General features: G+C 57.0%; 1 protein-coding gene and 1 non-coding gene across 2 annotated transcripts in view; one reads left to right on the top strand and one right to left on the bottom strand.

The window, feature by feature from the left end:
- Window positions 1-863: 863 nt before the first annotated feature.
- LOC126433170 (basic salivary proline-rich protein 3-like) lies at window positions 864-1,752 on the bottom strand. Its single transcript, XM_050090446.1, has 2 exons — window positions 1,715-1,752; window positions 864-1,503 (listed from the first exon to the last, which is right to left on the bottom strand). Exons 1-2 carry the CDS (start codon window positions 1,750-1,752, stop codon window positions 864-866), a joined length of 678 nt encoding a protein of 225 aa, XP_049946403.1.
- Window positions 1,753-12,078: 10,326 nt separating this feature from the next.
- LOC126433197 (small subunit ribosomal RNA) overlaps window positions 12,079-12,500 on the top strand; it is a 1,910-nt gene continuing 1,488 nt past the window's right edge. Inside the window, exon 1 of the ribosomal RNA XR_007578312.1 lies at window positions 12,079-12,500. This exon is cut by the window's right edge and continues 1,488 nt beyond it. This is a non-coding gene — a ribosomal RNA (small subunit ribosomal RNA).

Here is a 12,500-nt window from a genome sequence, read left to right on the forward strand (position 1 = left end):
CGAACATCTGGGACTTGGCTTTATGGCCTAGAACCTGTGGCTAACTCGGGTGTAGCTGGGTAGAACTGGTGAGCCTGAGGGTGCCCGGGCTCGACAGTGGGTAAGCCTGGCCAGCTGCGAGCTGTACTAATTACGAGCTACAGACTCGATCGCGTAACTCACTGTACGGATTCCGATGCTGAGTGATCAGCTAGGAGGCGCCCCGTCCACGTCGGTCCCCGTGGGCGTTGCACTCGCAGTCGCCAAGACTCGGGGCAATGGCTAAGTGCGCTCCTCAATATATTACTCGGAAGAGTAATGAGGGTCCGAGCCCCCAGTGTGGGGAGAGTTTTTCCGAGCCCTGACCCACCTATTTGGCAGGGCGTAGCTTCCCCCACCCCTGACTTGTGACATTGTCACAACACACCGGCACTAGTCTGTACACAAAAATGTCTGTAATTAATTGCCATACCCGGGGGAAGCTGCCGAGAGAAGTACCTATGTAGTGGAGTCGCCGTTCTACTGTTGAACAGGAATAGAACAGCAAAACCTGACTGGAACCAGAATTAGTACACACAGGGCGCTGATTAGTAAATGATGCAGAGCCATTATAATCGAGACGACGTATCCGAATGTCCATATACATGATCTTACGAAGGCCGTTATGCTGTCTAACCAGTGGTGGAGTCCACCTATACTGGTAGAAGACGGGCGGCTAAATGTCCGATCTCTCAACCTTCCCGTGGTGTAAGATGTGAGTAGCCGGGCAACCGGTGAAACCAATGAGAGAAGGGCGACTCCCGTGCGGGGTGCAGGCGTAGACGCAGAGGGACTGGGCAACCGGCCTCTCCAAGCCGAGTCTCGCACTCCGCTCGCCGTGGGCGCTAAGGTGTCGGACACTTGTGTCTAGTATCCTTGCTCACTGGCGAATGGCACTTGCTCGCTTCTGCGGCGCTTGCTGTGCTCTGGCTCCGGCCGGGGTGCGGCGGGCGCCGCTTTTGCGTTGGCGGCGCTTGCTGTGCTCTTGGCTCCGGCCGGGGCGCGGCGGGCGCCGCTTTTGCGTTGGCGGCGCTTGCTGTGCTCTTGGCTCCGGCCGGGGTGCGGCGGGCGCCGCTTTTGCTTTGGCGGCGCTTGCTGTGCTCCTGGCTCCGGCCGGGGTGCGGCGGGCGCCGCTTTTGCTTTGGCGGCGCCTGCTGTGCTCTTGGCCTTGGCCGGGGTGTGGCGGGTGCCGCTTTTGCGTTGGCGGTGTTTGCTGTGCTCTGGCTCCGGCCGGGGTGCGGCGGGCGCCGCTTTGGCTGTGGCGGCACTTGCTGTGCTCTTGGCTCCGGCCGGGGTGCGGCGGGCGCCGCTTTTGCGTTGGCGGCGCTTGCTGCGCTCTTGGCTCCGGCCGGGGTGCGGTGGGCGCCGCTTTCACTTTGGCGGCGCTTGCCGTGCTCTTGGCCTTGGCCGGGGTGCGGCGGGCGCCGCTTTTGCGTTGGCGGCGCTTGCTGCGCCCCGGCTCCGGCCGGGGTGTGGCGGGCGCCGCTTTCACGTTAGGACATTTCGCGATGCATCAGCCATGCTGCGTATGTCTGCTGCAGAGGTTGCAAACCTGTCGGGCGCAAGTCTGACTGGTATAGTGTCTCTCTGCGAGGACGTGCCTCCGTCTCTGCCTGTGTGCGCTACGGAGATTCACGCCTCACCGTCAGGAACGAAGTATTACCGCGCTCGATTTATCGGACGTGGGATGCATCACTCCAAGACACAAGTGCCACGGGAGTTAACTCCCGACATGGAGGTATGTCACGCCTTTCGTGCGCCTCCACCTACTGCGAGCGCTTGTAGGTGTCGGACTCGTGAGTCTAGTATCCAAGCTCGTACGTAGGATGTGCGCGTGGCAACGACGCGTGTCGACAGCTGTTGGCACGCGGCAGTTGCCTTATGCGCATGGTGGTGCGTCCTGCACGGCTCGCTGGTGGTGGGCTCCCGCTGCGGCGCCGGCCTCGCACATGCTCCGCCCGGCAAATGTCGGACGGCGGTGCGGTTGGCCGGGGTAGCGGCGGGGCTCGTCCGCCGGCTGGGCTGCGCACGGGTGCGCTGCTGTGTCGGGCGCGCTGCGCTGGGCCGGGTCGGCTGGGCGGTGCGCGCGCTGCTGGCTGGCGCGGGACGGGCGGTCGGTCTCTGACTGGCGGTTCGCTCTCGCGGCCACGCCGGCGGCGGGCGCCGGCCCTACCGTGCCCGGCTCGGCAGGCCACGTCCGGACAACTTAGCGGCGCCGGCCGGCCATACGCAATGTTGGCTGTGGCTGGTGCAGGCGGTTGGCGCAATAAGCACAGTGGGGAGTTCTGGCGGTCATCGTTCCTGCCGAAACTAAGTCTCTCACTGTAGAGAACTTAATGTGGAAGCAGGCCGATGTCCACGCGCGGGGAAGGGCGCCTGACTGCGAAGCGCTCTCTGGCCTTCAGAGAATGCAACGCGGACGACGTCTCGGCCTCGATCGGAGGATTCCTTGGTGGACAACTGCGAAGGGGAGACCGGCAACGGTCACCACAACGCGGAAGTCACCAGGAGCTGCCACAGGAGGATGCTCCTGAGTGGCCTAAGACCACGACCACAGGGACGGAGGCTAATGCAGTCGCCGTACGGGCTTGGCAAACCCGGGGTGCCCTAGCCCGGAGCTGGCAAGCGCTACCAGCGACGGCCGTAAACTGAGATACGCACTTCAACGACTGCTGTGAGGCGCGCAGTGGAACGTCGTGCGTGTTTTGGACCGGAGTCTTGGCTTAACCGCCTGGGCAAGAGAAGGACAATCTCTATAATCACCCCTCACCCTCTGCGTTAGCTGGCGGCTATGGGGCGCAAGGCTGTTGAGTTGTGAACAGTCATGAGTCAGCCACCTCAGAGGACCGGCCGACCCTCTGTTGTATAAGGCTTACCCAGGTGTGCGGGGCGACGCCTGGATGGACAACATAGATCCCTAGCTGTTCGTGGGAACCACATGGACTCTTTCAAACAACCTTGTCCCGACGGAACTGGTGGGCCGTCGCGGAGTCAACACACCAACCTCTCGGGGAGCGAGTCGGACACCTCGTGTACTGACGGACTCCCAAACCAAGGGCAGTCGGAGGTCCCTAGACCACAAGACCATGACCCCGCGCTTAGTGCGCCAGAATTGGAGTTCCGGACACCCCGTGTGCGGAGCGCTAAGACTGCCGCTAGCGAGACGCTGTCACGGACGCTCGTTGATACGAGTGAAAGTGACAGTGAGAAAGACCGTAAGGCTAAGCTAAGGAAGCAGAGGAGACACCTGCGAAAAGTGCTTCGGCAGAGATCGCAGAGTGCTGACGCTGCAACCGAGCTAATGCCGCCACCCCGCCAGCCGGCGCCAAGAACGGCGCCCAAGGAGGGAGATAAGCCGGAACCGGCGCAGGTAGCCGGGCGCGAGCCCAGCGGCCCAGTCGGGGAAGGCGCCAAGGGGAAGTCTGAACCGAAGGCGAAGACGAAGGCCACACGGCCGACGACGCCGCCGGCGGGCAAGACTGCGGGCGGGCCAATGCTGGCGCAGGTAGCTGGGCAGAAGCCCGGCGGCCCAGTCGGTGCTGGCACGTCCACCCAGACTCGCCCGGCGGGAGAGACGGAGGCCACACGGCCGAAGTCTCAACCGTCGGAAACGGTGAAAAGTGCGCGGAAACTGGCGCAGGTAGCCGGGCAGCAGCCCAGCGGCCCAGTCAGTGAAAGTGCCTGCAGTAGCCGCGCCTCTACGCCAATGTCGGGAACCGAAGGGCGCAAGCCCGGGACTCGACGGAAGAGGCGAAAGAAGAACAAGCAGCCGGACTCGGCGCAGGTAGCCGGGCAAGAGCCCAGCGGCCCAGTCGAGGACGGCAAGTCCCCATACAAGGCAAGCCCCAGCGATCTTGCGACTATACAGCTCATCGCGACGCGGCTCGAGGACGTCCTTGAACTCGTGGACGACTCTCTAAAACCGGGGCAACTGGTGGAGGAGAAAAGTCTAAGTGACCTCAAGAGACAACTGAGAGCTAAGTTGTTTGACTGGGCTATGGCGCAGTCGGCCCTCACAGGAAGGGTGGACGCCTTGGAGGATGAGCTGGCGAGGACGAAAGCGGCGCCCCTGGCGCCACCAAAGACCTTTGCACAAGTTGCCGCCGCTCTACCCTCGACAGAAAGGAAAACGCAGGCAATGATAACGAGAGCCCAGACTGAGAAGGCTACGCTCTTTATCAAGTCAAAGGCAAACGAAAGCGGAGCAGAAGTGAGAAAGAAGTTCACCTCCCTGGTCAAGCCAGAGGTTGATGGTGTGAAGTTCTCACGGGTCACCACAAACGGCCCGACGCTTATCGTTGATGTGGCGTCTGAAACTGATCGTCAAAAACTTCTGGCCAATAACAAACTGACAGAAGCTCTGAAATGCGAACTGCCGAAAAAGCTCAATCCGCAGATAATCATATATCATGTACCCTGCGTCATGAAGAATGAAACTGTGGTTGAGCTAACTCGAAAGCAAAATGACCTTGGAGGACTTTCGGAAACACAATTCCGCCAGGAGTTTAAGCCGAAGTTCCGGACTGGACCAAGGGGCAAACAAACATCACATCTCGTGGTGGAAGTAAGCCCCAGACTCAGAGTCGCCATCCTTAGGCAGAAAAGACTGTACATGGGCTTCGAGTCCATGCCAGTCGATGATTACCTAGATTTGGCTGTCTGCACGCGGTGCCAAGATGTAAACCACTCGGCAAAGTTCTGCAAGCAGGACCCGAGTATAATAACATGCGGGCACTGTGGCGAAAACGGCCACATGAGAAAGGATTGTCGAAAAGCGGGGAACCAACCGGTCTGCATTCCGTGCAAAAAGCGAAATCGCAATTGCGTGACGCCAGGAAAAGAGTGTGACTTCTATAAAATCCTCACACAACGTAAAATCCAGCGGACAGACTATGGGAGACAAGACCTCTCGTCAACCGTCTCCTTACCGGCTGCCGCCTCACCTGTTGCCGACCGGACTGTGAAACATCACAATGCCCGTGTCGGTTAAAATAGGACAGCTGAACTGCGCGCGATCGCAAGCGGTGATGTGCGAGGTGCGACGCCGAGCGGAGGAGGAGTCTTTAGACATTTTATGTCTACAGGAGCCATACTCCAAAGACGGAAAGATCCTGTATATGCCGACTACAGCTCAGATCTTGGCAGGAGGAGAGCACCCTATGGCAGCGATCGCTGTGCTAAATCGATCTCTGAGAGCAGTGAAAGTGGCGCACCTCAGCAACAGATGCATGGTGTTAGCCGAAATAAACACTGGCGATTTCACCTTTTTCGTGCTGAACATGTACTTTCAGTACAGGCACAGAGAGAGGCCGTACATCGACCAGTTAAAAGAGGCGGTTGGGTTCTACCGCAATGACTTGCTCATCTGCACAATGGACGCAAACGCCATGTCACCCCTATGGCACAGTGACATCACGCCTCTTGGCGCGCGACGCGCCGCTAGGCGGGGTGAGAGACTCGCTGAAGCAATTCTCGAGCTCGGATTAGAAGTGTTGAACCGACCAAACTTCCCACCAACTTTTGAAGGTCGCCGGGGAGCGACCTCAAACATTGATGTGACACTAAAGAGTGCACATGTGCATCTCCGCGCGGAGAATTGGAAGGTATGGCGGGGAACGACACTAAGTGATCATAATCTGATCACATTCACTGTAGCTTATGATGGGGAGCCTCCTCCACAAGACCAGGTGAACGGCATCGTCAAGTACAACTGGCGAAAGGCTGATTGGGATCGACTAAGAGGAAATCTAGTGATACCGAATTGGCCAATGGATCGCGTTGTGGACGTGGATAAAGCTGCAGAGGATCTGACGAGGGCTATACAGACAGCAGCAACGGGCGCAGTCCCGTTGGCCCATACAGGGAAAACGCCTAAAGCGCCTTGGAACCCTGAGCTGCAACGTCTCCGACGTGAATGCAGAAGGGCGCGGCGGCAATACCAGCGCAGCATAGGCGATCACATGCGTGAGGCTACGCTTGCGCGGTACAGGCGGGCCAAGGCGGTGTTTAAGCGGACGCTGCACACGGTACGGATTGAGAGTTGGCAGTCTTTCGTTCGTGACAGTCTGGCGGCTGACCCCTGGGGAACGCCGTACAGGATTGCCGCATCGAAAGTTCGGTCACCGACGGTCCTGTCAACCCTAAGGAAGAATGATGGCAGCCACACCAGGGACTGGCAGGAGTCAGCCGAGCTACTCATGAGCACCTTGTTGCCAGATGATAGTAGCGAAGATGAGAATGAGGAACAGGGGAATATGAGGAGACAACTCAATGAGGCGTATGCCAATGAGACGCCAGTTGCTCCATTCACTGAACGTGAAGTTACAATAGCCATTCTCGAATTGCGCCGGAAGAAGGCGACGGGACAAGATGGTCTCGCTGCAGAGGTTCTCCAAGCCTTATGCGCGGAGATCTGCCCTTACCTGACAAACCTCTACAACGAGTGTTTACGTCAGGGACGGGTACCAGAGTCGTGGAAGACGGCTGAAGTGGTTATACTGCGAAAGGGTGATGACAAGGATCCAGAAGTGCCGAAATCGTACCGACCAATCTGTCTCTTGAACTCCATGGCCAAGCTCCAGGAGAAGCTCCTATGCCTCCGGCTAGAGCAACACCGGGAGCTTAGGGGACGAAGTCCCGACCAGTACGGATTCAGGAGGGGCCTGTGTACAGAAGATGCTATAAACAAGGCAATGTTGCTAGTGGACACATCTACTGCTAAGTACGTTGCGGGGATAATGGTCGACATCGCCGGGGCTTTCGATAACCTATGGTGGCCGGCTCTGTTCGACAGCCTAAGGAAGTTGGAATGTCCTGGGCCCCTGTACCGGTGCCTGCTTGACTACTGCCGACACCGGCGGGCGGTCTTGCGGTGCCCGGGGCGGGCGGTTGAGAAGTTGATCACTAAGGGATGCCCACAGGGCTCAGTCTGCGGTCCCATATTCTGGGACGTGGGTCTGGAACCTGTGCTGGAGGAACTTGGGGAACTGCGACAAGTGCGAGGCGTGGTGGCGTACGCTGATGACATTCTTCTAGTGATAGAAGGTGATTCTCGGGCAATACTAGAAGTAAACTGCAATGCAGCTTTAAATGCACTACAGGAGTGGTGCCAGAAGGTGAAGCTGAAGCTGTCTGTAGAAAAGACTGTGTATGTCATGCTGCGCGGCCGATTGGCGCGTGACCCATTGCTCCGAGTAGCTGGAGGAGCCAACAATGGAGCAATCAGGCGAACTTACATGACAAGGTACCTGGGGATTCACCTTGACGAGTCCAGGCTGTTCACTGCGCACATCGAGTTCGTATGTCGCAAAGGCCAAGCCCTATTCCACAAAATAGCCAGCATTGCAAACAGGCAATACCACCTGCCACTGCATACACTAAGGCTGTATCACTCGAGCATTCTGGTAGCCATCACGGCCTACGGATCGAGTGTCTGGGCTCATAGACTGAGAAAGAGAAAACCTGCGGCGGCGGTGAGGAGGCTACAGCGCCAAGCGCTGGTGCGCCTCACTGGAGCATACAGCACGACATCCGCTGATGCGTTACTTGTCATCACGGCAATCCCCCCACTTGACCTACTGGTCAGGGAAAGGGGTGCGCTGTATTGGCTCCGGAAGGGCAATCCGGAAGGGGTCAACAACATCTTAGGCCGACCGGCAGACAGCGTTGCTGAAGTCCGGAACTGGCTCCTTGATGAGTGGCAGCAGAGGTGGGACGCGCTCCGCACCAGCAGGCGCGTGCACCGCATATTCCCCAACGTGAGAGAGCGGATGAGACTCCGGTTTCTGAAACCCTCACGGGGACTGGTGCACTTCTTGACGGGACATGGCCCTTTTTCCACCTACTTGTGCAGGACTGGCAAAAGAGAAACAACGGACTGTGACTGCGGCGAGGAAGGATCCCCGGAGCACGCTCTGTGGGATTGCCCACAATTCGCTGATGCACGGGAAGGCAGACTGCCCCCTAACAGAGATGTTCGAGCGCTTCTTCGGAGCAGAGAGCACTGGGGGGCGCTCAACAATCTTGCCTCTGCAATATCTGCGTTGGCTCTAGAACGATACTTGCAAACGAGAGCTCTGGAACTCGTAAGGGAAAGAGCAGGAATGCTCCGAGACCCCGACACGACACCAGAGGCCAGCAGTAATGATACTGACACCGACTCATGGGTCGAGGACGACTAAAAGGCGACTGACTCTAGGCCAAGAACCCGGAACATTCCGGGCTCGACGATGGGCAAGGCCTGGCTAGCCCGAGCCGAGTGCTGTGGACCCTGCTAATCACAGGGGAAACGTGCGCCGGCTGATGCCCATTGTAAGCGGATGCTACGGCGGCACCACCTCCACGCGGTTCCCCGTGGGCACTGGGCGGCAGGCCGCGAGACCTGACGCCCGGTGGCAAAGAGTGCTCCTCTGAGGATATAGAGGGTCCGTACCCCCGCACAATGGTGACGGTGTGGGGGTAGTTTTTCCAAAGACCGCTTCCTGCGGTGGCAACGCTGGGGTAGAGTCGATACTCGTCCCTTTGGTGGAAGGCAAACATTCTGCTGTACATCAGTACTTTACTAATGGTTCAGTTGTCTCACGGCACTGTTTAGTAAATGATACAGGGCCACATAGATAGATGATATATGCGAATGTCCATATACATGAGCTGCGAGCTGTACCACGTACGAGCTACAGACGCGATCGTGTTGCTCTCTGTACGAATGCAGATGCTCAGCGGCAGCTAGGAGGCGCTCCATCCATTTCGGTACCGGTGAGCGTTGCACTCGCAGTCGCAAAAACGTACGGCAAGTATATTACTCGGAAGAGTCAATGACAGTCCAAGCCCCCCTGCGTGGGAAGAGTCTTCCTAGGCCATGACCCACCGGAAGGGCGCAGCGTCCCCCACCCCAGACATGTGACGTCACACTATCGGTATTGACGACTAGACTGATTCCTTATAATCATTTGCCATACACCGGTGGAAGCTGCCGAGACGAGTAACTACATGGCGGCCTCGCCGTGTCACTAATGTACAGAGATACAACAGTTTCGACTGGAACCGGATGAAACGTATACACGGCGCTGATTAGTAATAGATAGAGCCATCAAAATACAGATAATGTATACAACTGTCCGTATACATGCTGAAAGACTCTGCTCACAATCACAACCACACGTCAGCCAGACACTCTTATCACGCACTACTCTCTGCCTGTAACAGGCACAAAGACAATATGTAAGCACCAGCATGGAACAACACCCAGTGCATCCTCTCCGCCACATTAGACAATCCACACTATCATAACCAGACCGGGAGGTCCACTCACAAAACAGAATACCCCACCCTTCCGACAACCACCATTGCTCAGCTAAGCCACCAACACCCACACATGTCCTACACAGGGGTACACCCAACATCACAATACTGCCTCCTGTCACAGCACACAAACAATGGCAGGAATGAAAGACACAGGTCTGCCACAAGCATGGAATCAGAGCGCCGCCTGTCATGAGCCAAAGGTGCATCCTGACGTGGCAAATCAGATGATGCCGCAGGCATCCACTTACTATAATCACAATCAACAAACCGGCCGCCGCCGCCGCCGCCGCCCCCCCCCCCCCAATACACCTTTCCTTACAACAATGTGTACCTTAACCTAACCCACATTGTACCTTAACCCAACCCACATTGTACCTTAACCTAACCCACATTGTACCTTAACCTAACCCACATTGTACCTTAACCTAACCCACATTGTACCTTAACCTAACCCATATTGTACCTTAACCTAACCTATATTGCGCCTTAACCTAACCCACATTGTACCTTAACCTAACCCACATTGTACCTTAACCTAACCCATATTGTACCTTAACCTAACCTATATTGCGCCTTAACCTAACCCATATTGTACCTTAACCTAACCTATATTGCGCCTTAACCTAACCCATATTGTACCTTAACCTAACCCACATTGTACCTTAACCTAACCCACATTGTACCTTAACCTAACCCATATTGTACCTTAACCTAACCTATATTGCGCCTTAGCCTAACCCACATTGTACCTTAACCTAACCCACATTGTACCTTAACCTAACCTATATTGCGCCTTAACCTAACCTATATTGCGCCTTAACCTAACCTATATTGCGCCTTAACCTAACCTATATTGCGCCTTAACCTAACCTATATTGCGCCTTAACCTAACCTATATTGCGCCTTAACCTAACCTATATTGCGCCTTAACCTAACCCACGTTGCGCCTTAACCTAACCCACGTTGCGCCTTAACCCAACCCACGTTGCGCCTTAACCTAACCCACGTTGCGCCTTAACCCAACCCACGTTGCGCCTTAACCCAACACACGTTGGGCCTTAACCTGCTCTGTAATTGTCATACGACGCGTTAAATTAGTGTAGTGTTGCCTAACTGCAACCCCCGCAATATAGTTTGCTACTCGCACTGCCCGGTCCCCAGAGTATCGCTTCATGTTAAACACCTTGCAGCTATACACTGTAATGCGGACGGCAGCAGGACGTACATGCTCAATGCCCTTCGCAGTTGTTCATTGGCATTCGCATGGCGAAGCACAGCCTACGTTGTGGTACGGCTTGTGTCAACTGTCCGCTGATGTTGTACGTCCAAATCACACACTGTACTGCACATTGGTCCTCATGTACTGAATGATACATCGTGGTACATGTGTGACCGTACCACGACTGCGCCAACAACGGCGAACCATACGGTCCAAATATTGTGCACTCAGCTACGTGTCGTCTCCCTATAAGAGCTGGATTGCAGTATGGTATGCCGTGGATGGCGATCACCATGAGCCGTCTGTTGATGTAGTGGCGCGTGTTGTCAGACGTAGTCGTCTCTTCTCACACACCGTGATAGCATGGTGCACTGCGTTCCACATCTGCGACATGCGACAGAGGCCGGTTGACAGTCGTTCGCGCAATGGACATCGCATACGTACGGGGGCCACCTTCCACGTGTTCGCGAAGCGTGCACATGTTGTTGCGTGTATGTGGGCAGACATAGTGTGTCGTGACACCTGACACAGGCATGCAACAATCGTTGAATTTGCAAATGGCGATGGACGTCTACGTTTGCTGGTGACGTTACGCAAATGAAGAACTGGTAAACCGTTGTGGTGCGGTTGTTCTCGCTAGAGGTGAATCAGTGATGGCGACGATCGGTTGAGCTACCAACCGGTTGTTTCAGCGATACCCACCATGCCCACGAACGTGAATGGCATGTGGGTGTGAAGCGATACGCGGCGGTGGCTGGGTGGGACCGTCCCCGGCCGGTGAGGGGGGGCCTCCCGGCGTGCTGGCCGCGCGGTGCGTGGGCGCACGCGCTACAGCCGGCTGGTGGGGGCGGCCAGTGGCAGGCGCGCCGGCCGACGGAGGCGGCAGGCGGCGCAGCTGCGCGCCGGCGCACCCTGCACGCGGCGCCGTGCGGCCAAAGTAGGTCCTCGCGGGCCCGGTGCGAAGCGCGGTGGACATCTGCAGTGTGCTGGTCCGATTGAGGACTGTGTGCGCTGAGGATGCGCCGCCGCCCGGCGCTCGGCGCCGCGACGCCGTCTGCTGCTCGGTCGCCTCTGCGGTTCTCGCAGGTGGATTGTATCGCAGCTGTGCGGACGTGTTGGCGCGTGCGCTGTGCTGGGAGAGTTCGCTTCGGCACCCAAGTGGGGCTTTTGTCCTTCTGTGGCGCTGGCGTTGGAGCTGCCGGCCACCGTAGGTGGCGCGTGTTGTCTCCCGCCGGCAATGCCACGACAGCACGCTCCCGGGCCTCTGTCGGCAGCGGCAAGCTCAGTTGGGAGCACGGGTGGTCGCACCTAAAGCGTCTACTCGCCAAACTCCGGGCGATTGCGCCTCTCTCGAACCCGACCAAGTACTTAGGACGGCGCTGCGCGCCGCCGGGACCTGAGAGGGTTTCGAGGTGTATTGTGCAGGGGAGCTCAGCCTCCTCCTGTTTGCAGAATAATTGAGCGGACGCTTGCGTGTTCGCGCGGGCTCCCGGGACACACTCCCGGGCGGCCGGCTGCTCAGCTCTAGTTGACGCAGCTCCCTGGTTGATCCTGCCAGTAGTCATATGCTTGTCTCAAAGATTAAGCCATGCATGTCTCAGTACAAGCCGCATTAAGGTGAAACCGCGAATGGCTCATTAAATCAGTTATGGTTCCTTAGATCGTACCCACGTTACTTGGATAACTGTGGTAATTCTAGAGCTAATACATGCAAACAGAGTCCCGACCAGAGATGGAAGGGACGCTTTTATTAGATCAAAACCAATCGGTCGGCTCGTCCGGTCCGTTTGCCTTGGTGACTCTGAATAACTTTGGGCTGATCGCACGGTCCTCGTACCGGCGACGCATCTTTCAAATGTCTGCCTTATCAACTGTCGATGGTAGGTTCTGCGCCTACCATGGTTGTAACGGGTAACGGGGAATCAGGGTTCGATTCCGGAGAGGGAGCCTGAGAAACGGC

Source organism: Schistocerca serialis, unplaced genomic scaffold (genome assembly GCF_023864345.2).
Source record: "Schistocerca serialis cubense isolate TAMUIC-IGC-003099 unplaced genomic scaffold, iqSchSeri2.2 HiC_scaffold_1162, whole genome shotgun sequence".
Taxonomy (NCBI): Eukaryota; Metazoa; Arthropoda; class Insecta; order Orthoptera; family Acrididae; genus Schistocerca; species Schistocerca serialis.

What these genes read in the sequence shown, in the direction of transcription:
- LOC126433170 (XM_050090446.1), bottom strand. Translation starts at nt 1,752, where the DNA reads ATGTCGGGAGTTAACTCCCGTGGCACTTGTGTCTTGGA. An exon ending in CGTGGCACTTGTGTCTTGGA is followed by an intron (nt 1,504 to 1,714) that starts GTGATGCATCCC and finishes CTAACGTGAAAG; the next exon opens with CGGCGCCCGCCACACCCCGG.